Source organism: Coccinella septempunctata, chromosome 3 (genome assembly GCF_907165205.1).
Source record: "Coccinella septempunctata chromosome 3, icCocSept1.1, whole genome shotgun sequence".
Classification (NCBI taxonomy): domain Eukaryota; kingdom Metazoa; phylum Arthropoda; class Insecta; order Coleoptera; family Coccinellidae; genus Coccinella; species Coccinella septempunctata.
In genome coordinates, this window is record NC_058191.1 from 20,646,156 (window position 1) to 20,672,741 (window position 26,586).

At 34.5% G+C, this 26,586-nt stretch overlaps 1 protein-coding gene across 7 annotated transcripts in view; it reads right to left on the reverse strand.

The window, feature by feature from the left end:
- The window catches only part of LOC123310205 (choline/ethanolaminephosphotransferase 1), a 73,340-nt gene that overhangs the window by 22,990 nt on the left and 23,764 nt on the right, over positions 1-26,586 (reverse strand). For 2 of the 7 annotated variants that reach the window (XM_044893643.1, XM_044893641.1), the window contains exons 4-5: positions 22,918-23,049; positions 2,379-2,510 (exon numbers count right to left, since the gene is read on the reverse strand). The exons of 1 other annotated variant lie outside the window; for it this stretch is intronic. In XM_044893643.1, the coding sequence (XP_044749578.1) occupies positions 2,379-2,510; positions 22,918-23,049 (264 nt within the window). Of the gene's footprint in view, positions 1-2,378; positions 2,511-9,144; positions 9,277-22,917; positions 23,050-26,586 lie in introns of all 7 variants that reach the window. 4 more of the 7 variants (XM_044893642.1, XM_044893644.1, XM_044893645.1 and 1 more) reach the window with 4 other exon arrangements.

The following is a 26,586-nucleotide window of genomic DNA, read 5'->3' on the forward strand; positions in this document are numbered from 1 at the left end:
CACCAACGTAATGTATATTAATTATACTATTTTTGCTCTTCTCAGATTAATTATGATTGTTCTTCTCATTTATTAATTATTCTTGATGTTATCATTTAATTATAATATTCTTGCCCTTCTCATATTAATTATAACATTCTAGTACTTCTCAGATTAATTAATTCTGCTCTTCTCATTTAACTCAGGATATGTGCACTGCTCATAGTTAAATCATAATTATTGGTCAACTCACATTTAATGAATTGATCTCTCATTGATGACAGACAATGTAGTTTCACCTCTTGGCCTACTTCACTGTTACTCGGTCCTTTCATTAAAATTAATTATTCTAACCTTCTGTTTTTCTGGTGCAATAAAGAGGCTCTCGCAATCAATTTCCATATATTGCACTGTCACTATAAACGCTGTGTTAATTTTGAATTTATTGAACTTCTCAAAGTCTAAGCCTGACCTCAAGTGACTCATCATTTGAACTGCTCTGGATTAATTCTGCTTTTAGTTGCGTAATGTCTCCCTGAGGCTATAGATGTTGTTAATCTTTGTGTTTTATTACTGTATTAGCTTCATGCAGGTATTCATTTTATGATTGTGAACGATATACAGTAAATGTTTTTATACCATGTCCGACTCATTTATCTTGTCATACACTTCCACCACTCTTTTTTTACAAAATCATTACACTCCCAATTTTGAACAAGGAAGATAAAATAACTTTCATGCCAAAACGTAGTTCATCTAATGTATGACTGATGAGTCACTGGAAGTGCTGAAAAAGCTCTCACGAGTTGGTCGATTTCTCGAGTTAGGGAATGGGAAGTAAATTATCGGATTTCATTGCACGGCAACGCCTAATTCTATGCTAGCTTCGCCGATGAAAGGTAGTTTGAGCACTTAGTAAAATATATAATAAGAAGAGCTAGTGTGACGTAGCGTCTGGCAACAAACTAGTGGCCCCGTGTACTACCCATTTCCTATTGCACTTCCTTTCTGTATCTTTCTGGTATAATCTACGTAATTTGACACTTGATACTAGTGTTGCCGATGATCTCCTTCAATTAATGTTTTAAATGAATAAAAGTGTATCAGAATTTTTTTGGATGATTCGATAAACTGACAAGACTGCAATTATTCAGGGTTATTCTTTTTGAACCTCACCCAAAGTTATCTGGAGAAATCTTCGAGAAATTTATTCAGTATGTTATCCGGCATACCGAGGGAAAATCTGTTAGTTCTGGTTACCGCAAGGGGATATCCACGGGATGATCAGAAAGATGTTTAACGATTTTCACCATGGTTTTGACGAGAATTCTGAAGGGTTTTCACAACATATTCTTCTATATTCGTGATCATATAGAAAGGAGAATGAGAATATAAACACGAAAACATTCAAGTTTTTTCCTTGGAGCGAAATGTTGAATTTTCATATAAATGAATATTATCAAAATTACAAAAGTAGATAGAAAACGGGGGGGGGGGGGGGGGGTTAAGGATATTCACAATCTGCTATTCCTTCTGAGGTGGCAGCCCTAATAAGCACTGAAAATGAATCCCCATGAAAATATCTTCAATATAATTTTTGGTTAGGTTGAAGAAAGAATGACCCTCAGTCTATATCAATGGTGCATATCCGGAAATGCTTCAATTTTAGGAAAAACGGTTACGCTCGTTGTGGAGGTGGTACCGATAATTGTGACGTCACGATTACCTTCTCTTCGAAGCCGAGCCTTTGACTTCTTGATTATTCCTTTTTTCCTCCCCTATTGTTGGAGAATATTTTATGTAAATTTTTTGGGTAGGTTTCACTCAATAAAAGATAATTTTGGTAACTACAGAAAGGCTTGGTGCCGGTATATTGAATTTTGATGGAAAACCAACTGGCGATCATGAAAAACTAAAAAGTAATCCATGAACTGATTAGACGAATTGAAAAGGAAAGAGATGTGCCTTTAACAAGATGAGCGGCAATTATAGGATTCGTTTTCATCGAAATATCGGAGTCTTCTTTGGCAACCCCTTAATGATTCTTGGGGGGGTGAACATAGAAAATATGTGTAAGTACAATTTATTGCCAATATCATGGTTCGTGTAATGACAATTGGTATACATATCAAATAGATATAGAAATTCTTTGTTCAACTCGTGGAAAATCATCATTTATCACAAAATTAAATTAGAACTGATGAGAATTATTATGAAAGGAAACTGAAATAATTCACCAACTTTGAATAATTATGGTTAATTTCAAACATTGCATGCAAGGCTAAGCTAAAAATAGGAATGCTGGATTTTTTGACAGAGCAGAAACACTGCATCTGGCAAATTCTCCATAAAGGCATGGTGTAAGCATTCAATATTTTCAATTTGTGAGAAAATCTTACTGCAACAGAGGATCCATTTTTGCCAATGCCTCCAGTGAAAATAACCGATATGTTAGCTTGGGCCACAAACGCTGCAATGCCACATGCAGTTATCATCAAAAATGTCTTCATTTCCATTACTGTCCCAGGTATCTTGGGTGAAGAATGAACATGACATTAATCCCCAAAAGAAAATATTAGAAACATTCTTAACTGTCCCTATTATACAATTTCACATTTGCTGTATTGAATAATTAGACCCGAAGGTACTAATTATTTTGAATCAATTATTTTCATCTGGTTGAACAAGACACACGAAAACCAACGCATCACCACTCCACAGCACATTGGGAGATTCATGAAATGTTCAGCATATAAGACAATTTGAAAAAATATGGTATTGTACATTGAGAATTAAGAAATTTTTTATAAATCGAGCATAAAACGGATAAAATAAATATTCCAATCATTGAACAAGGCCACAGAAATGGTTCTCAAAGTCAATCCTCTTAACATAGCAGTCACTTGACAGTTGCAATATTCATATATTCATAATTCAAAACAACGAAGGTCTCATAGATATCCTATAGATGCGCAACTTTCTGTCCTAATTTGTCAGCGCATTTGGTTCAGCCGCGTTTCATCATCATCATCTAATTTCAGACATAAATTCGTAATAATGCGCAGCAGATTTGAAACTTTGAAAATTCCAATTTGAAGTTTTGATAATACCTCAACTGATAATACCTCAACATATTTATAAGGCTCTAATATCCTCGAATTATTAAAGAGATATTTATGCGCCTCAATCACTTCCAAGCAATCCGAACATTCATTAATATCTTTCATCGTTTTTCTGGCTGAATATCGAGCTATATACAGTTTCCCCATATAATTTTCTACGTCAAAAGTTTTGTCCTCCATCACATTGTTGTTTTTTTATTCTTTTTCTTGTTGCTGGTTATTATTATTAAATGAATGTTCATTTCAAGGAAGTTTATTCCCCCCTTAAAAAGACATTTCACACTAGTGTTATCATTACGGATTCCCCAACTTCAGTATCGACAGTTTCTGGTGAAACTGATCCCGTATCACTTAATAATTCTTAAAAAATTGTCCCGCTACCTTTAATATCCATGTTGTAAATTGTGAATGTTTTTTAGGGGTGTGTAGGAGTCTGCAGAGTAAGTGAGGTTTCGTTCAGTTTTTGCAAGATAGGTGGCGCACCGTGATGAGAATTGAAAATATTCTTCAAAGCGACCCTCCGTTTTCGCTAAAGGCCCCATCCTACGGTTGAAATAACTAACACTACACTGTACTGATGAGTGGACAATAATCCCGAAACCGGTCTACAGTTGTATTCAACTTCTCTGGGATTTTCCTACGCTTCATTATCTGCTTGCATTATTGGAACAACAATTATACGGAATTGCCGTTCTCTAAATTGTTACAGAATGTTGATCATCTGGTAATAACAAAAATGTTGGAGCCGCAGGGCAATTAATTCAAGAACCCTAGAAGGATATAAGATCGAGAAAGTGCCCTTCTGTCACCGAGGTCGCAGATTTGAGAAGGATCCGTCATAGTCTAAGAAATATATACCATCATCTGTGATTTGATGATGAAAAATGTTTCAAGTTAGACAATATGTACATTGATAAATCGCGAATGGGTTGCCTAGCTAAATCAGGGGTCGGTCGATAGTGCTAAATAATATTAACTTACATAAACTTTTTGAAAAGTGAGCATTAGTCGACAGAATATTTCAAGAGGAATTGGGAAAACATAGGTTGCCTACTTTGCCTTTAGTACTCCTATTAAGTTGCCAGGTACAAAAACTGATATACCCTCATCAGTTTTTTTTTATGAAAGGCCACCTTATCCACTATCTCACAGTATAAGGTTGCCTGGTCAAAAGTGTGCCTCATCCATGGTTGACTAGATTTTATAAGTTCAAACGCTAGCAAAAAGAGCGACAGACGTTCAGAAAGATGATCTTTCCGATCTTGGAAGCTCGCTTAATTGATTAAATGAAAGAGATTAAATATTAACAATAGGAAGTTTTTTCATTCACGCATTTATTTATCGATAGTATGAAACGGAACAAAATCATGGAATCAAAAAATCGTAATTTTATTCTGATTCTCATCATAAGTATTCAGTTAGAATCAGTCTCTTCTTCGTTTTCATTAGTTTTCAGTGTCCAGTACATCCTCCACTTGTAAGGGTGTTTCGTGCCCTACCAACCATGTTGGCTTGAAATAGCCCTCCAAAAAGTAACTGCGTTCTTCCGGGTTGAGTTTGACGCAACACTAATCAGTTCCAGTCACTTTGCGCTAAAAAAAAATTTCGCAAAATTTTTCGTTTGAGTGAAATGCAACCAGGTGTTATCAAATTTGAGTCGATGCCTCTAACCTTTTTCATAAATCTATTTGTTTTTTCTCTGTTTCATATGTTTTTGGAACACAAAATGTATAAGCACCAATATCCGGTGCTTATACATTGTTTGATGTCACAAATAAGAGCAGTAAACTCCTGAACACATTCAATTTTCTCTCCGACGAAAAGATCTGGTGGGTCTGTCAAAGATGCGAATATTTCCTGTCCGTCCGTTTTGAAAATATTTGAAAAAGCTTGGCTTTCTATTTGTTCTGAAACGCTGCTGTGTAATCACAGGCCGTAAATGCGTAGAAGGCTGGCAGACACCTTAGTACAATGTATGCAATTAAAATCTTTTCGAAATTGATTCCTCACATAACACTTGGTGAAACTTGATTCATTAAATAATGAAAGAAGGAACACTCAGCTAAAGTTTCACGGTTTTTATTAAAATATTCGTTGACATGTTATGGGTTTTATCATATTCTCAAAACTGAATACATAAGTACAGAGAGTACACCTTCATATAATTTTCAAGTAACGGATGTTTAAACCGGAGATAAGCAGAAATCTAGTTTACAGTTGGAAGGTTTTTTCTTTAGGATCCAAACGTTTACTTTTATTACCTCTATGTAAACTTTTTATATTATTGAAATCTATAAAGTGGTTGAAAGCGATAAAGTTGTTAGATAAACCAATTGTTGATTTATTTTGCAGTATAGATCATTTATGTTCCTCAATTCTAACCCCGAGAAAACGGCTAGTCTGGCCTATATAGATTGCAGGGTACTATTCATAATATAACAGCACATATACACCAATCAATTGTGAATTATTGAGTCGATTCTTGCCATTAAAAATATTGATCTTAAGTTTATCTTATTGGTAATATAACATTAATTTCATTTTTTCCAAAAAAAAAAGAAATTTTTTGTACAAGTGAATGAAATGAATATTTCCACATAAGTCGCTCATTTTCAACTTTAGGAAGGAAGGGGATATGAACTTTGTTGTTCAGAATGTTATTACGAATTACGATTCAAATGCATGCATATTTTATGAAATATTTTAAAAACGCGACGGAAAATTTTTTTCAGCATCGAGAAGGCCATTAAGCGAGATACAGGGTGTTCAACCTGTATGTGAGCAATATTCTAATGAGTGTGGTTATGTTATGTAAAAACCTCAAAGTAACGGTTTCTAGTCACATCTGAGTACTTTTGAGTGCTCAATTCAGAAAAGATGAAGAACTTTCATATTTTTTTTACAAAATGGCGGAAAATCTGCACTGTTCGTGATTTTTTTTTCGGTTGCCAAATTGAATTTAATTTTCTGAATGAACACAATTTTCGAACAATTTCCGTGAAGAAATTTTTTCATAAATCAAACACAACTTTCTTTTTACATGTCTAGAGCGAAAAAAAAATTTCGTCTGAAATTGTTGAACTGTTCGCCGATTGTACTTCCTTTTATACCTAACGCGAATATGAAAACAGAATCGAAAAATATCAAACAGTTTCTTTACTGCACCCGTCCAAATATCACGTAGGAACCTCTAACATAATAAGAAAAAAAAACCGGTTTGGACTTGAGGCCCAAAATTTTTGAATCAAGCTGTTGAAATATTCCAGATGGTAATATGAATTCATCAAAAAAAAAAAAACTTTGTTGGCAGTCGAGTCATGACTTTGTGGCATAACCCTCACCTGTGGAAGTAAATTGAAACTATTCTAAGGATAGCATGAATATATGACCAATATACGATACGATATGAATCACTATAAATTTCGATTTGAATAGTTCATTTTCAATCTTTCTAATTTTTCACAAGCAACCGTGAAAACAAAATTCCAAATAATTCTTGTCCCAAACAACGAGCCAGTCATAAATAATCTCTAGATTATTTATCTGTTTGTAGTTGCTATTAATGATTTCGATTATTCTCTCATCATCAGAGCAACGTAATTGCGATAATCCTAACTGTCAAGTAGCAACTGCAAAATTTTTCAGTCACGATTCTCAAATGTCGAACGGGCTATTCTGATATCAGACACTGAATTGTCGAACGAAAACAGTATTCGGCAGATTTCATTGGTCACTTTTGTAGTGACGCATGAAACACTTATGCAATAGACATTTGAGATTCCTGAACTTGGTGCTAGAAACTTTGTCAACTTTTACTACAAGACAAAACAGCCACTTCTCGCGCTTCGTAAGTTCATACACCCTCTTGTTATTTCCCACTGCAGCCACAAATCTATAAACTACCTACAAAACTCATTGAACTCAATAAACTCTTACACACTATACTTTTCTCAGAATGCCGCTAATATTCGGACAAAGTTATTATTTTTAGAACATATAATTTCCACCTCTCCAATATGGAATCACAAAGTTCAATTCAAGATGAAGTGAGGCGAAGGCCACTTAGTGCGGCCAAAAACAAAATATTTCTTCGAGTTGAATTTCACATTGCCTCTTTCAATATTTAGCTGTCATTTCCACATGGATTGAAGTTATGACGCGAATTATAAGGACAGTACTTCAAATACTACAATCTCCACCACCCCTGGTGCAGGAAATTATGCCTTTCCCTAAAGAGGGTTGAAGCAACTGATATGAAAAAAGCTGACTAACAAATTGTTCCCCCTCGAAACAGGAGGCAGAAGGTATTGACAGTTTTTTTTATCAGTTTTTATTTGAAAAAAAAATGTATATATAGTACTAAGACAGACAATTAAATGTACTCGAAGACATGTAAAGAACGTGTAGTTGTAAAAACAATATGTTATGATAATGTGTAATTATTCCTCCTACAGTTACTTAGAAGTATATCGGGTATTCTGGGGTCACCTGCATTATCATTTAATAATAATTGAAACGATACAGGAAAAAAATGTCTGTGTATTTTCAAAAAAAATTCTTCACACCCCATTGTATGTTATGAGCTTTACGAAATACGGAACCTTTTCTGCGACCATAGTCCATGATTGAAATATCTCTTATCGTTTTCTGAATGCTCAGCCAATTACTGAAACCATATATTCGAAGAGCTGACGACGAATTCAGGGAATATATTCCAATCTGATTAAAATGATGAGTCTTATACAGTATAAAAGGGTGATTCTAGAATCAGTCTGGCAGAGCGTTTGTTAGTCACTTTGATCAAACTCAGCCAGCTAGTATGTATATCGGTTGAATGAAGCTAATTAATAAGGCCAATTAATTACTTAACCAAATTCACTAGTTATTATACATGTCTGGATATTATACATAATAGCTGAATTATTCACTTTTGTTGTTACATGTCAATCTCGAAGTAATCAAAATATTTTTTTTATCTTTGTACATTGATTCAACCATATACATAGCCTGCTTCAGAAAAACAACATTCCATATCTTTGCGTCTTCAGAATGAAAAACTGGCTAACCACAGAAACAAACTCAACAATCGTGTGGGACAAGTAAAAAAAGGTGTTGTTTTTTTAAGGAAATTCCAAGAATGAAAACCAATTTGATAACTAAGAAAAAATAAAGAACTTTATTTTTAGAGGGAAACCTCTATATCTTCGCGAACCGCTGCACGCCTATGTCCGCGAAAACGGCCAAACGAAAGATGAATAACCGGAGAAAAAGCAGCGAATACTCTCGACCCGGAAGCCAGATCGAAAAACCTTAAAAAATGCCCTAAAAAATTTGTGATTTCTTGACGCAAATGTAAACAAATCCACTTCAGTTGACATGACTGACGGAAGTGTTATGGCCTCAATATTCACGAAATTCATTTTATTATGGTTTTTAAGGCAAATTGGCCCGAAAAGGTGGATCCGTGGCCTGCTAGTACTCTCTATATCAGTAAATAATCCAAGACTTTCATCTCTGTATATGCTAAAATAACAAAGGTGAACATTTCAAAATTTATTTTTTATTCATTTGAACCAGTTAATTACAAATAATCCTGCATAAGCAACTCAATGCCTGAGCGCAGATATGGAATCACATGAAGAACCTTAAACTTTTCCATCCAAAAAACAAAACAAAAAGAAACTGATGACTAAAACATATTATTTTGGTTTATTTTTGTGCGAATGTGATTGGCTGTGCAATAGTGAAATAACCGTAAACCCCCTGTTTGACTCACGATTCTAGAATAACACAGTTATAAGGGTATAGTAGTAATTATAATAGTATTAACTGTTTTTTCATAATCTCAACCTGCCTCAAATAAATTCCCACAGTTCGAAATCAGCTCTCCGACTAATAGTAAAATTTTGTTTTCGGACTGCGTAGTTTGAACAGCCACCACTTTTTTCAAATGATCTCGCATTTAAAACATTCCGCAACAATATAGTGCTATCCTCATCCCAAACCTGATGCAAAATCAGATAGGTCAAAGTAAATATCTTACTGCTATGGTAGAACCGTTTTTTCCGCATCCTCCTTTGGCTACATTCCGAACGAACGCAAAGAATACTTGAATGTATCCTAGATAGAAGACGCAACATATTACATGACACCATCTAAAACTAAAGCCAGCAACCTAGAAAATATTGTTTGATTTTACAATATGCGGCCAAAGAAGAAAGCTCTTTTAACAAAAAATATAGGCTTTCCAATTATGAAGATTAGCAGTGGCGGATTTACCATAGAGGCTGGGTAGGCTGCAGCCTAGGGCGGCAGATTTCAGGGGCGGCAAATTTGGGGACAATTTTGTTTGCACTAATTATAGAAACTGAAATACTTGTATTTCATAGATATTTTTATATCTATCTACATCTGATTTTCCCTAATTATAAAAAAAAACTGACCAAGTAGTGCATTATTACTATTTTCCTATTCCACTCTTATTTCGTCCGCTTTGGACTCTATACTGAAACTTCGTGAGTGTGAAAAATTTGAGCAAAATTCGTTGTCTACTGAGGGGATCTCGAGAACTATCGGAGCAAGAAGAAAACGGATGACACAGTGTCGAGCTCTTTTTTCATAACTAATCCAAATCTGAAAACGAAACCGGCCTATAATTTCTAGATATCAAGTTATAATCAGAAAGTGGGATTTTGACGAATTCGAAAAGGTCTCATAGCTTTTTTGTGTTTGAAGTTACATATCTGAAACTTATCTTCTTAGTCACTTTTATACGTAGATTCTACTGACAGAATCTTTTTTCCAATTCAAAAATTACAAATTCAATTTAAAGAAACGAAAGTTCGCCTAATGTTTCGAAATGAAAAAATATTTGGTGCTCGTCAGTGGATTCTACGTAAAAAAGAGTGTGTAGAAGGTTCAAGTTTCAGATCTGTAACTTCAAAGACAAAAAAGTTATGAGAACTTTTCGAAATCGTCAAAATTTCATTTTTTGCTAATAATTCAAAAACGGTTTTCACCATTCTTTGTTTTTCTGAGCTCGAGAATGTGTCATCCGTTTTCTTCTAGCTGCCATAGTTCTCGAGTTTCCCTCAGTAGATAATGAATTTTGCCCAGCCTGTATACACCATCGAATAATTGTTCGGGTGAGAGAGGCTTTTTTTGCTTGAAAAAGGTGAAAAGTTAGGTACCTAAGAACCACATTAAGCCAAGAAAAGCTGAACGCTTTGGCTCCTTCGTGTATAAAGTCATAACTAAACAAAATTTCGTATGACGACATCGCAGAAAGATATTTTAACAGAGCGCTTCATAAATCTTTGATTGTGCGATCAACGCTTGATTTCTAAAACGAAATCATTGAAACCTTTTCATTGCTGAATATATTGGAAAAGTAGCAATTGAGAATAATTTAATGGACGTATGAACATAATTTGATACGAGAATGATATTATGAATGATAATGACTGAATTATCGATTGAAAACAAATTGACGTCTATTTGTCAATCAAGCGTTGATTCCCTGATCAAGCTTTATGAAACCCGAGGTGAGACTTTTATGACTTACGTTCCTATTTTATTGTCATCGTCAGTTAGATTGTGTCGATATAATACATATACATAATAATATGAATAGTAGGGAAGGTCTTTTCTTTTTTGTGCCCCTGCTTATTTACAGCCCTCTGAAGATAGCGCCCGAGAGGAAGTTTTTGATTTTTCTTTATTGAAAATCAATAAACTTTCACGTATTAAATCAAGCAGATATGTATTTAATACGGACGGAAAGGCATCAAAAAAATTTGGTTCTGTTCGTCTGTGATAGAAAGGGGTAGAAAAATCCATCCCTGATCCTTGCTTCGCAAGAAACTTTTTCGATATTCATATCTTAAAATAAAAAATTAATTTTGGATAACTTAATCCATTCTCAAAAAATCATCTTGAGATTTTTATCACATATACTCATCAAGATGATTGTGTGCACAAACGCATGAATATTCGATATGCACTTTGTTTGAGGTCTTTTTTTGTCCGTGAATTTTCCCAAGAAACTACAAGAGACCTCATTCATTAAGAAAGGTTCAAGCTATCCAAAATCAATCTTTTAATTTGAAATATGGATATGGAAAAAAGTTTCTAGCGGAACAATGTTTTAGGCATTTTCTAGCACTTTCAATCATAGAGGAACAGCACCGAGATTTTCTACCCCGCATAAAATATCTGCTTGATTTCATTTTTGTCAGTTTTTCGATTCTCAAGAAAAATATTGAAAAGTGCTTTTCGGGCTGTAACTAAGCAGGACTCACATTAAAAGTCCACCCTATTTTCTGACGAAGAATCACCCCCTTAATTTTTTGCAACTATTCCTATGGACCATGTAACCATGTATATATGCTCTGCCATACTTAGTGACAATAAATTTCTTCTTTCGTTTGATATAGAATTTATCTATTATATTTTGTGTGCCCAACAAAAATGATTTAATTACGTTTACTGAATGTATATCACTGTGTGACTAATATCAATTAATATATCCATTACTTCGCCTCATTAGAAGTATATGACTAAATTTTATTTCATTCAGAAATAAACGTTCTATTTCTTGTGAAATCTCAACTTAATCGTTGCGTTGGAAAAATGATCTGGAAACTCGGGATCTGACACATCGATTCCCTAGGTCACAATAATTATGAGTAGTTTTTAGGACCAAAGTGTACAAATTCCAAAGTTACATTTTCACTGACACAAAAATTGTCATTAATATTTTGAACTAAATAATTATGGTAAGGGCGGCAAAATTTGAATAGCCTACTGGCGGCAAATATGTAAATCCGCCACTGAAGATTAGAAAATAAAATTTGTAATACTCTCAGTGGATATCGTGAAAACTTCAATACACTTATGGCCCATTCACGATGCGCGTAAGCTGTAATGTTGTCGTAAACGTAAAGTTGTCGTAATTCATAAGGTGTTCACAAAGCAAACATGACTTAAACGTAATTTTCCATTACGAAACGTCAAGTCAAATATTATTTCATGTTTAGAAGAATAAATTAAACTCTTTATTGAAATATTTGAGATATTACCATATTGCTGTTATTTTAAAATGAAACATGCAAACGAAGATGATCTTGATTGCAACTATCATTATTGAATAGAAACGACAACGTTTTCTTCCTAACTTCAACTGTTTGCAAGTTCACCTATTTATAATAATAATTCAATCAAAATTTAGCAAATTTTTGCGAATTCTAAGCTTGAAGAATACTTCTTACCATAAGAAGTAAGAAAAAAACTTCAGCTTCAAATACCCCACAAATATCACCAGATTTTTAATTTTTAACTTTACTTTACTTTTTGAGATCCGTATAAGTTAAGTTTGGGTTACGACGCCCGTAAACGTAAAAATTATGTTTCACATTGTGACCGCTTTCATGTGAAACCCTATACTTCAACTTCACGTTTCACGTGTTCGAATTACGGCTTATATACCTATGTCATTGTGAGCGAGCACTTACTCCTGAATAGTAGTCATGAAGGAGGTTGCATTAATTCCCTGTATCGATTTGAATTAGTATTTCACTTATATTCCTGTGAAAAGTGAGATAATACTTTATATTGAATATTTTCAGATTTGTCAAATGACAAAAGATGTTCCAAATTTTTCAGTGTTCCGAAACTATAGTCCCTAATTGAAATGGAAGGTTCAGCTCGAAAATAAATAGGACTTTCGAATATCCTTTCCTGCAGTCGTTGCAGAAATAAATGTTATTGAATATGAAAAATTAAAAGTATTTTGGTTTCAATTTAATATTTGTGCTGACTTTTTAGGATTTTCATTGAAAATCGCGAAATTGAGTTAAGACTTAGAACAGCACTTTTGTTTCTTCCTAATAAAAAAAGGAGATAATTATGCTACACGGGTACACGGGTACTTGCGCCGTTGAAATTTTCACGAAACACCTGCTAATTTTCCGAAAAATTAAGATTTCAGAAAGTTAGCTCAGTACCTCGTCTCTTTTCATCGAATACTGTTTTATACAGTTGTGTTACATTTAATATTTTTCCTAACTATTATCATTCAGTTTGTAGAAAAAACTCTCAACTCCCTTTCGATTAGTGGAGATGAGAAAAATTCTTAGATTGTTTGATAAATAATATAATGTACATAATGATAAATACTAGCAACAGGCAATAGGCTTGCACTGCATGTGTGTGAAGTTGAACCAACACTTTTCGATTTTCGAAAAAAAAAATTCGTGCTGAAATGTGCTAGGTTTCTGCTGCATTGTGCCGTGGACATTTTTTTTCAATTCCATACGGTTCTCAAGATATTCCACAAAATGTATGGAATGGCCAGCCCAGTACCTTTGGAAAGAATGTGTGTAATAGATTGTGCTATTATACATGTATTGAGTTGCGAAATTTCCTCTCATTTTCCGGAAAATCGAAAATGACACTTTTGTTTTTTGTTCCTAAGAATTAGTGGAATAATTTGTGCTGACTTGGGTCGTAAATATTTTCTCGAAAATTCGTCGAAGTTTCCGGGAAACCGCGGAATTGAAAAAAAGCTAGCCCTGCATTTTCGTTCTTTTTTCTTACGAAAACATATGGAAGAAATTGTTCTACATATGTACGAACTTGTACCGTTGAAATTTTTCTAGTTTCTCGAATTTTCGAGAATATATTTACAGCAGTCAGCACAAATGTAGCACAAATTATTCCACTAATTTTTTTTGGACAAAAAACTAAAGTGCTGGGCTGACTTGTGTGATGAGTTGTTTCTCAAGAAAGGTCACTTCTACCTTTTTTGAAGTACATGAAATTTTCTACAATTGAAACTCAATTGGAGCTCTGTAGGTCTAGTAGATCGAAAGAAATTGGACATAAACAATTGGCAATTTTTTTCAAAAAGTTCGAAATTTCGTTTTACTCAGCTTTAGGATACAATATTGGCACTAATACTCATCCTACGAAGTTGCACATTTTCCATTTGAGCGAAAAATCGAGTTCGTTGGGAAAATGGGATTTTTGGATAAATTTGGGTCCCTCTATTCACTCAAGAAAGAAGAGGCTACTCATTTGAGCTGATACTGATATTTTACAGCAGATTTTATTTATTGCATTGCTTGTTCATATGAATGACAATAGTGTGTGAAATGGGCGTTTTCAAAATTGTTGCCAAACTACAGATACCCCGTTAGAGGAACGTCAATAAGAATTTGATAGTCCAATAAAATTTCAATCCTTCATCAAAGTACGAAGTATTTACCCAGTTTAAAGGAGGATTAAAATTTTAAAGGACCATCAAATTATAATTTGCAACCTGCAACTGGGCCTGAGTCTCCCCGTTTGTATACTAACTTGATTGATATGATTTGTAATTCGTTGCCGATTATATGAATCATACTGATTTTAATTAGTGGGATAGCAGCAATTATATCGTGAACTTTTTTTTCTTGCTAAAGCTTTTGAGACTTTTCATTTATCTCTTCATCAGGAGAACTACAATAAAACGTTAGTAAAAATTATATAAATGAATATCATAAATGGCTTATGAAATTAAAAATATATAAATGATAGATGAAACACTGTATATAGATATATATTATCGGAGATCATAAACAGTTTTTTTTTTTCAATTCTGACACAGAATGTCACTATATTATTTCACAATTCAGATACCTATTGAAATTTAAATTTATTAAATATTGGCAATATTTGAGTGGGTTGAATCGAAATGAATTAGCTGAGAAAATAACTAAATGAGACCACCTACAACTCTTCTTGAGTTCAATACGTATATATCTTCCTCGGAGATTTGACATTTTTAATCGCAATTTTGAAGTTTTCTCTAAGCACCAATGCTTTGATTCTAACTTAGTTTGTATAGACCTAGTTGGATTGAGAAAAACTGTTTTAAGCTTCTGGCATATTTCAAATAACGACAACCACGTAAGTATAACGAGAACGGTAGATGGTCGGACATTGCTCACCGTCTTTCTGTCCATTTCTCAGATAAGAGACTGAGAGACCCCTTTTTCAAAGATCAATAGTTTGCAATTCGAAACGACTGTTTTCGTTTGTGCAAAGTAGTTTTCGAATAGAAATCGTATAAATTTCGGAAAGGTTAGTGTTTTATTTTGAGTTTCTTTGTTTTATGTTTTTGAAATGACAGAGTTATCCCATCGCCATCTAGCAGTGCCCAGCACCCCAAGAACGTCCAAAAATGATTTTGTGCAAGTGCAAGAAAGGATGTGGAGGTGGGAACTTCTCATTCCAAAGATCAGGGCTGAAATGCTTTGCACTCAACAAGTTGGCCAGGAAAAGGAGTGCCTCTATGCTCCTCACGTTTACATTGCAGGGAGCGAAGAAGAAGATGTTATTTTATACACGTTTTTATGTTCTTAGTGTTTGATCCGTATGAAGAAAGATTTTTCACGACTTTCATTTATCAAAAACCTGTATTTTCCTAACTTTTTGAGACCTATTGGACATTCGGACTTCGTTTTATACTTGAATGAATGCTAAATAACTGTTCTAAAGAGTACGCAGGAAAAGAGGATACCGACTGGGAAATCGAGAAATAAAAGTCTTGTGTTATGCGGATGACGCAGTCCTGATAGCGGAAAATGAAGATGATCTGCAAAGACTTCTTCATACGTTTAACACGGTCGCTAAATCGCTGGGTTTGACGATATCAGCATCCAAGACGAAGTGCATGACTACATCCAAAACACATCAGATGTAAATTAGCAATAGATGACAAGATAATACACCAAGAGATGAAATTCAGTTACTTGGGTATAGAAATTTCGTGTTTTGGCGACATAGAATCCGAAGTAAGAGGACAAGCTATCAAAGCAGCAAGAACAGCCTCGCAACTCAATGACACGATATTCAAGAATAAATATCTGAGAACAGAATCGAAAGTCCGTATCTACAAGACGGCGATAAGACCTATCCTGACATATGCGGCAGGAACAAGACCGGAAACATCAAAAACACGTCAAATTATGGAGGCGACAGAAATGAAGATAGTCCGTAGAATAGCCGGAAGAACACTACTGGACAGGGAAAGAAGTGAGGACATTCGACGAGCATGTCACATCGAGAATATCAATGAATGGGTGCTGAGAAGAAAAATTGAGTGGAACGACCATATCACGCGAATGGCAGAAGATCGACTGGTGAGGGTAGCGAGAGATAAATCACCATCGGGAAGACGAAGCATAGGAAGACCCCTAAAGCGTTGGTGTGACGGTCTACCTCCATGAGGCGAGTTGCGATGAGGAACAGGCATAAGCCTACTTGGAAGAGAGAAGAAGAAGAAACTTTCTTCTCTATGACATTCCTGGTTGGCATAGTGTCAATATGCCAAAAATTACTGAACCAGAAACTGATTCAAAAAATTGCTAATTTTTGAAGTTCAATATGTGAAAAATTTTAAACAGTCCAAGAGAGTAAGGGGTAATCTCTCGTGAAAATCACAAGTTTCAAGCCAAAAACTGAAAGAGGAAATTTTGAGGTTTTTCGGCCACCAAAAATTATCGAAGTTGCAATAATGGCATAATACTACTCAAATATAGGTACCGTTTTTTTACAATGGGCCAGATCTTCAAACAGCCTATTTTAGCACACCAACTGGGAAATACAAGCAGAGGGACTCACAACCAGGTTGCAAATTATGATCTGATGCTCAATCAAATTTTAATCTTCCATTAAAAAGGGTAAATACTCCATACTTTCATGGAGGATTGAAATTTTATTGAATCATCAATCTGCAACGGGGTGTCTGTGAATTGGCAGCAATTTTTTAAAGTTACAATAGACACTAATCACCTATTTAATACTTTGATACTATTATTATTTATATGAACAAGCAATGCTATAAATACATTCTACTGTATAATATCAGCTTCAATAAGTTCTTAACTAAGTACATAAATAGAGAAACCCAAATCGACGGGGTCAATTAATTGAAAAATATTGTACAATTTTTCATCTGTTTTAGATAATGCGCGAACTTGATTTTGAGCTTTTTTGGGATCATTATTAGTTTCAATATTGTAGCCAAAACAGAAGTAAAACGGAAATTTCGAAGTTTTTTGAAAAAATAGCCAATTTATGGAGTTAAATCTCGAAGCATATACTAGACCTACAGAGCTCCAATAAGGTTTCAATTGTAGCAAATTTCATACATGAAAAGGTGGGAGTGATCTTTCGTTAAAAAACACCTTGACACAAGTTATAAGATAAAAACTGGAACAATTCTAAAAATTTGGGGTATTTTGGTTACAAAAAATTTTCCCAGGGTATATCGAACTTGCAAAATCGGTACTCGAATATGTCTTAACAACATACCACAAATTCAGCTTCCTGCCATTTTTTCGGACCCTCAAGTACCTGGCGCCTTTCCTAATATACTCGATTTAATATAAAATGACATGAATGTGTTTCATTTATAACGAACAGAGTATTTGAAGTAGGAACTCTTTTTCAACCTAAGAACTCAGTAATACTGCAACTATATAATAAGATTTCCCTAACATACTCAAATTATCTTCTCAAAGGTCTGTTTTCCTCGGAACGGGTATCCATCAACGACGGTTGTTGAACGGCTATTCTCGAGGTTTAACCACCGTTAACGACTCTAGTTGTAGCCGTCTGCAGCAAAACAGAGCCATAAAAAATAAACACAAGTAGTGCTCCACCGTTGACAGCCGTGACAGTCGTCCCGAGGAAAAACGACATTCAGGGATACCGAAATGCTCTCAGACCTATTCGAATTTCCGCCATATCCATATAATGTCATGCCAACGAATCTTCAACGAACTCCAATGGCCAGTAGGCTATATGCTTGCGTCAGAGCAAAGTCTTATTATAAATAATAATAAATTATAACTATACAATTAGTATAAATAATACAAAATTGTGCATGGTATTACATCTGTAACATAAAAACTTCCCATTAATTAGTAAATTATATTGACATTTGTCCCCTTAATTATAAATACCGTTAGTTTATAATCAACCATGTTCAGCATCTACTCTTCCTCGATGGAATAGACTTTCTGTTAGTGCTCCGAGAGAGATGGCGGTTAACTAGTCCGATTTGGATCGTAATATTTGTTGATTTTTATATCAATGGATGTTATGTATTTGAATCAATTCCAATTATTATTGCACGCCTTAATTCGTGTTCGTATTCATTTGATTAAAATTTAAATTATTTTATAATATACCCGAGGTAAGCAATCTGACCAGTTTTATCACTCATGAAATTGTGACCTTGCCGACCGACGAAAAAAACATTGTTGGTATCTCGTAAAAATACAGCTTAAGACGGTTGTGGTAAAAGCAATCTCACCTGAACTTCCTTTTGGGATTTATAGCAGAAATAAAGACATTTATTTTCATAATCTTAAAATTTCTTTGATGATATAACTATCATTTATTCTGCTGCTTCTTTGAAGCGTGTGCAATTCTCTGCATTATCATTGAAGTTTATCAGGATTTTTTGTTTGAACTTCTGGTTGGGTTTTCACTCCCAACATCTGAAACACAGAGACTAATAATAAAAATTATTATTTGTGAGGAAACATTGTTTTGAAACCACTATTATTATTTTTAGTTTACAACCAAACCAAAATCATTTTTAACGAACAATTTTTTATTATTTTTCCTTTTGTTTCAGATGGTGGGGGGAAAAATCATAACTATCTCCAAGAAAAATTAAAGCATCTTTCAAGATGTCCTACAATCCACTTTTCAGGGTTGTTTTAATTATTGCTTATATCAGTTCACCATTGACTATTTGATATGGATGGATCATAAACGATCAAAAAGTAGTAGATTCGATAGTATTTTTAGCAGTATGGTGAAGTTGACAATTTATGAAGAAGTATCGTAACTGACTGCAATATATGTGTAGATTTTCGAGTAGGGGGTTCGTTTAGTGAACTCTTTGTGTTAATTATCATTGATTACAATTCAAAACAGCATGGTGGGGGCCTTAGTGTGAAACGATAAATCATTTTGAATCGGAATTTAGAGGTTAAAAATAAATTATTATCGTCTATTCAAAACAATTCCAACCAATCTAGAGAGTTGAACAAGAGACAAGCTCAACAATGCAGCAAATACAATATTCAATTTCCGATGCTTCTTATAAATCACATGATGAGAGTTTATCAGTCACAGAATCAAATAATGAGGACCTCACGGTACACTAGCACCTCTTGCGGCGAATTCACTCGCAATAGCCCCCATTTGGTCTTGAAAATTACATAATCATCACCCTTTCATTTCCACCCTTCCGCTATGAAAATGCGGCGTAAAAATTAATATAGTAGACCAACTTTGCATGCTCGTAGAAAGAGGATTAATTCGAAAATTTTATGCTTTTAAAATATACACTTTATTTTCACCCCTAATCTGATTCCTGAAAAATTTCACTCTACAGAATGTGGAAAGTTGAAGACATTTCGAGATATCACCTATACTTCAATTCTGGAGTACGCAATTATTTTAGGCTTAGTACGACCTATCTGAAAGAAAAAAATCAAAACTCAAGATTCCGAGTTACAACCTATATTTTTCATTCAAAACAGATTTTAAAATTTCGAACTTGAAATAGATAATATGATTTTCACAATATGAGTTTTTAAACCAAGACTAACTAACTAAAGCAACATGTTTCGCTATCACAATAACATCTTCAGGTTGGTGAAGGTAAACTGAAATATTCCCAGCGAGCACAAACATCCCTGGGATGTTTTGGGATGTTTCGAAAATGTTGGCATGAGGATGTTTCTTTGAAACGTTATATGCACTTCCCAAAGAGGTCTCCAAAGGCTATTGGAAATCTCTATTTGTTCTGATATGTGCCATCTGTGGCATTTCTTCGTCTATCTACTGAGAGGTACTGTCGTGTTGAAAATAATGTAAACGTGTGGATATCTTCTCTTGGCGTCGCATAGTTTGCCTTGGGAGGTTTATTCCAAATAAACAATATACAATTCACCTATTTCATTTTGCCGCCATTTCCACTTTCTTCGTAGTATCGTAGTTTGGACTGTGGACTGTTCGGAGTTGAAAGTTGATACTACTTCTGTGTTGGTTTTGATTGTGAATTTAGGATCGATCTCTACATAGTAACCAAATACAATTAATAAGTAAGTATTACATGAATTGAATGTATAGTATAATGTCCAGAAGCATACATATAACCTCAAAAGAATCCACGCTGCGTGGTTAATATTATTTGTGTATTTGGGACTAGGTATAAGAGATCATTGTATTTTGGTTGGAATAATCGAATGGTATATGGAAGGTTATTATAATTATTCAAGAAATAACTTTATGAAGTTTAAAGCCATATCATCGAGGATTTCAACATATTTCGATAATCTATCTCTGCCGTTGATAATTCCCAAATAATTTTGTAAGATTACTCTTCCGACGATGATAAAATAATCATTCATCACTTGTGAATCACAAAATAATTCAAATTGTCCCAGAAAGAAAAGTTCTTGTTTTTGAAAACTCCTTCAAATTGTTGTATTGTATCTTTAAATACCAGTACAAAAAATAATGAAATAAATGAAATCGTTTCGCAAATCAACCTGGTCAGGAGCTATACAACTCAAATCTTCCAGATCCTTTCATGCAGCTATTTTCTCTGTTATTTTAATTGGAAAAAATCATCTTAACCTTCATATATTTTGTGCATTAATTGTTTGAATTGTTTTTATTTTGTAGATGTGATCCATGAAAAATTCCAAATCACTAGGAAAGTATTCGAACTCTATGCCAAAGATTGGTTTAGGCATATTAGGCAGAGGAGGAGGGACGATAAAATAAAGGGAAAATAAATTTTTCATAAATTTTTTTTCATTTTCCCTTTCGGTTCATCTAAAATTATAATCAGTTTGTTTTCTATTATTTCTGTTTTTTTATGTTAAATGTGATATTTCTTTTTGGTTATTTATGTTTGTTTTATTGAATGTGATATATTTTTTTGTTTATTCTCCCTTTCTGTAGTATAATATTTATCAATTGTTTTTTGTTGTTCAATTTTTTATGTGAAATGTGATTTCTTTTCCTTTTGTACCTGTTGAAGTATCATTAAAATATTTTTATTCTTATATAGAATTCTGTATTTCATTTGAAAACTTTGTAGTTCATTTAAAATTGAATGTGGTATCCTCAAACATTCAAATGAAAGAAAAAAGGCCTCCCTCACAAAAGAATTTCATATAAAGTCTTACAAACAGCGATTTCATGTGCGCAAAGCGCTTAAGAAATGTTCTATTGTGTACATGAAAAGGCTATCAAAAAAACTTCTGAGTAGTTCTTCTTGTGACATCCCAGGGACATCCATGTAATAGCCGCCTGCGGCGGACATTGGCTGTTCTATAAAAGTTCTATTCATGTATAAACAGAACATCGCAGTGGATGTTCAATGTCTCGAAATCTCTTACTTTTAACATCTCTGAGATGTTTTTGTGCTCGCTGGGTTTGGTATCGAAACAAATAATTCATCTGTTGGAAATATGTTTGGTTTTTTGAATATAATTTTCAAAACAGCATTTTGTGTCACTGCCGGTTTTCTCAATGTGCAGTTGTAAGCACAACCCCAAATAATAATGCATGTATAAATGCGTATGTATAAGTGTAAATATTACCACTGCCGCTCCGAATTTTGACCGTTTCAGTAAGCGGGGCGTGGTTAATTTGACAGTTAATATTAGGACTTTGACTTCCCGTCAAAGCAAGAGCGTGAAGCTCCAGTGCGTCAAGCCCCGGGGTTTCTCGCACCTGACTGAAAAGCGACTTTAATAGAAAGTGCCCTTTCCTATATTATTGAACGACTGATCTTCCGATTGGTACCTGCCTCATAATTGCTCTGAACGTTTACGTACCCCCTGTAGAATTTTAGGAGTAGAGTTAAATGCTCGCATATATGTTTCGTTAGATACCAAATCTTTCATTTTACCCTCACCCACCTGGAGATGCTATTGTGATAGCGAAACAAGCGTCGTGGTTTGAAAACTAATTTTTGTGAAAATAAAATAATCTGTAAGTTCATTGTCGCAATGCCATTCGTTCAAATTTTCGGCACAAAATTATGATTAGTTCCACATAAAGAGAATCACTCTGAATATAACCACTGTTATGAATGGAAAATCCCACCTTATAGGACAGCTAGTGGCCCTTCTGAAAAAAAAAATACAAAAAAATCTGACTCCTGTAGAAAAATCTTCTTTCAAAATAATGATTTATGTGTTCCTCTTCAACACGGTTACAAATGAATCAAATCGATCGGTTTTTTCGTGGCAAAATATTCTTCATGGAATATACCAATATATGCAGTGCTCCCGACACCCATCGATATAAATATCAACAAATATTACGATCTAAATCAAGCACTCCAATCTTCCGGGGTACCAACAGAGAGACCCTCCCTCGAAGAAGAGATGCTGACCATGGTTGGGGTCTTGGACCTTGACACATGTGTGGCCGGTCAATGTAATGACCACATCTGTGCGGCAAAAAAAAAAAGATTCCTTCTGCTCATGCAAATGCACCCGGTATGACTCTGAAAGCACTCCAAAATGAATACCACACGTAAGTTAGTGACCTATGATGGACTTTTTTATTCCATGCATAAAATCTTCACTTGGGCATTATTGTAGTCAGATGAGAAATTCTGAACTGAATAAAACTGAATTGTCTAATGTAGGATAATATACATATATTTTCAAGTCCGAATTTCCAATTAGAAAGCACACTTTCCCTGCATTTTTATCGCACTTACTGCCACTGTTGATCCATTCTTGCCCACACCTCCAGTAAATATAACTATTAAGCTCCGGTATACCGTGACAGTACCAAACGCTATGGTGAATATCGGTATGAAATACCACAAGCTAATTTGGACACTAAAAAACTAAATTTCACATTAATTAAATAATTCTGCTCTAGAGAAATTAGAAGTTATTTCAATAATTTGATCGCATAAATGAAGTGTTTTTCATTTCATAAAGATTCTGAAAAAATCGTGTGATACAATACCTACACTACAAGCGTAAGCGATAATTTCATTGTTATTTGTTCGGTACTTTCAAAACTCCATGTTATAATTAATCATCCTCCTATCAAAAGGATTATACGGGGTGTACCAGAATAAATGCATAATCCTTAAACACCTATTGGTTGCTCTGAGAGAAAATCTATCATCTGCAGAAATGTCTTTTTTTTTTGAAGCAATGAAATGATGTCATGAACTTCGGATCAGTCATGGCAACAGTAACCACCTTGGAATTCGCACAAAACCCAGGGATTTCGGAAAGTTGAAGTCTTCAACTTCAATTGTTTTGTTATGTTATGAGAAATAGTCTGTGCTGTGTTTAATGTGTTTCATTTAAACTGCAATTTAATGTGGTGACATCAGTTTTGAATGTCTATTGAACATCGGTTCAAAGGATTTGAGACAACCGTACAAAGACTTCAAGTCATCTTTCCTTCGACTCCGCAACTTTGCTGTGATACTGAGATAGTTGGTCTAGTAGAAAATCCAACCAAATTGTATTTTTCGGACCTTTCGAACTCCCTCCAAAATTTAAGAAACTAGCACATTGCTATAATAAATAGGTACTCGAACCGTCAGCCCCCTACTCAAGCTCGACATCTGCAAACAAACGCTTTTCTCAGAAGTTGCACATGATAACGATCAGAAATCTTTGAAGATGCCTGCTGAACACAGCTGCGAAAGTTTTCTCTGTTCCTGATGGGCACGGAGTAAACTTCTTCTTTCAGGCAACCACAGTACAAAAATCCACGGTATTCAGGACATGGAGGCCAAGAAATGGGACACAAACTACCAATCCATTTATCTAGGTAGATGGCGTTCAAATAGGCACGGAAGTTGACTGCACACCATACAACTTCCGTTGTCCTGCAGGACATCCATCGATTTTGGAACCAATGGTATTCTCTCACTCCTTCGGGCATCTTTTCCAATGAAGTTGGCAATTGATTTCGATGGAATTCTAAATAAATCGAGTTACCAGTTAGTTCGAAGGGGCTCTTTATCTTTCAATTCGATATTCCTGTTCAATAATTCATTTTAAATTGGTGCTCGCAAGTTCCTAAGACCTCCGAAAAGTACCGATTTGATCGGCAAACGGCGGTCACAAGAACGCCATCTGCCAATGAAATTGTTCCCACCACTATCCACCATAAATGAGGATCCGTATAGTTTGTACGTTGCAGTATCCACCTCTCTCCAAGTGTTGATTAATCAGTTTTATATTGTTTTCTACGAAACGCTTATTGTTAGGTACAGATTAAGGGCATAAACCAACGAATTCTGAATATTTTTTTATGTAGTAGAATTGACCTCTTCTCTATTCTAATAGTGATAACTTCATATTTACACTAGTTTAACGAAGAAGTGTAACATTTCAAAATCTACATAAATGGAACATGTTTTTGAAAATCTTGGCCACTCAGGTTTTACTACATTTTTTTCACAACGAAGGCTCAAACATTGACCAAATGAAATATAAGTTGTGATTTTTTGTCAGAAAAACGACGTGAACTATTCATACGGCTTGCGGCATTTCTATTGGTGTAATCCATGAATAATTCAGCACAAGAAAACAATTTTACTTATGTCTTACGGTGGTTCCTAGAAACGTATGTTGAAAAAATAGTTTTTTTTTAAAGACATTTCCGCAGGGGATAGATTTTTTTTAGAGTGCTCAATAGCCCTTCTAAAAGATGTTTCAGAATTATCCATTCATTCTGGACACCCTGTATAAAACAGAATGTAAAACAGTGTTTTTTACCCCGTAAACAATACGCTCATTAGTGGTTGATGGTAGGAGTAGTCGGGATCCATACCTAAGACCAATTATTGCAATTCATTGAGTGTGTTGGTTCGTTATTTTCAATAATGAACTTATAAGTCTAAGATCCCGCTGCAAAATCATTACGTTCATTACGTATTGAGTCAAACACACATTTCTACATACGTTTATGTTAATGTTAATCAATATTTCAAGAAAAATTTAGTTAACTTCGTTTTGCAATAAAATATCATCCACATCATAATCATGCACGTAAGGAATCCTAAAATCCATAGGTTCCGTTACACACTCGGCCGCAACTACCTCGCAGCAAGGTGTAAGCAGGTAATATTTTGATCTATTTATATGTTCATGACATACACGGATGTTTGTGATATCAATTTATAGCTAATTTTTTTCGAATATGATGACATATGGCTGCCTGTGAAAAAATTACCACAAATTAGGTCTGCATCTGTTAAAAACGAGAGATATCCGAGATAAAGTAAGAGAAAGTTGGGGTTCTCAACAGTGCAGCAGAATTTTTCTTTTATTTTAACCACGCGTTGGATCTCGTTGTACACAACGTTTTTGATATTATTTATGTATTAACCCTCCGTCGGGCGCGATGCATCTAATAGATTCAAAAAAGAACGTCATGTTTCAATAGGTCCAAATAAATTCATATTGGAAGATAAGAAGGATTCTTTAAAACAATCACAATTCAAGATACTGATTTTGAAGAAGCTGATATTTTGGAGTTACGAAAAAATTTTTGAGAATTAATGTAGTACTAACTACTGCAAGAAGAAAGGTCATCTGCTGAAGAATTGTTTCCTGAAGAAAAAGAAAGAAGAGAGGGATAAGAATAATGGACATCAATCGACAAATCAAAACAATGGAAACTATGCCCTAATCACTGGTTCCTTCCAAGAAAATCTGGAATGGTATCTCGATAGTGGAGCTTCACAACATATGTGTAAGCAGAGGGAACTGTTCTGCAATTTTATGAAACTAAAAGAGGCAAAATGGGTCAAGATTGGTGATGGTACAAATCTCAATGCACAAGGAACAGGTAACATATGTGTCTTAGCTTATAATGGTAAATGTTTTCATAATGTTTCTCTTTATGATGTTCTATATGTATGAGGCGCCGTTTGGGCCAAAACTGTTTCAACGAATTATTTATTTTTTTAGTCCAAATATACATATATCCTCACCTAGAATAGTAAATATCACCTACATTGACAAATATATCAACTAGAATAATTTATATATTTTAAGACATACTTTTGACCCAAACGGCGTGAAATCCAAATATATTATAATTTGAACTATTTCATGTCGCCAGGAGATGGCGCAGCCTATGCGAGTTTCAAGAAAATAGATCATTCGGCAACCCTGTCAAACGAGGTTAGAAGTACGGAAAGTGGCTTATAGATAGCACTGGCACCGGTACTGTTATCGTTATGCAGATAGCTGATAGCTCTTCTACAAAGAGTAACAGTTGGGCTGCGCCCCAAACGGTGATAAAAACACTTATTTAGAACGCCGAAAGCGTAGCGTACTAGAAACGGAAGGTTTCCAGTTCAGTTCACCTCGAGACGTTGAAGCAGGTAGATGTGTTGAATGAT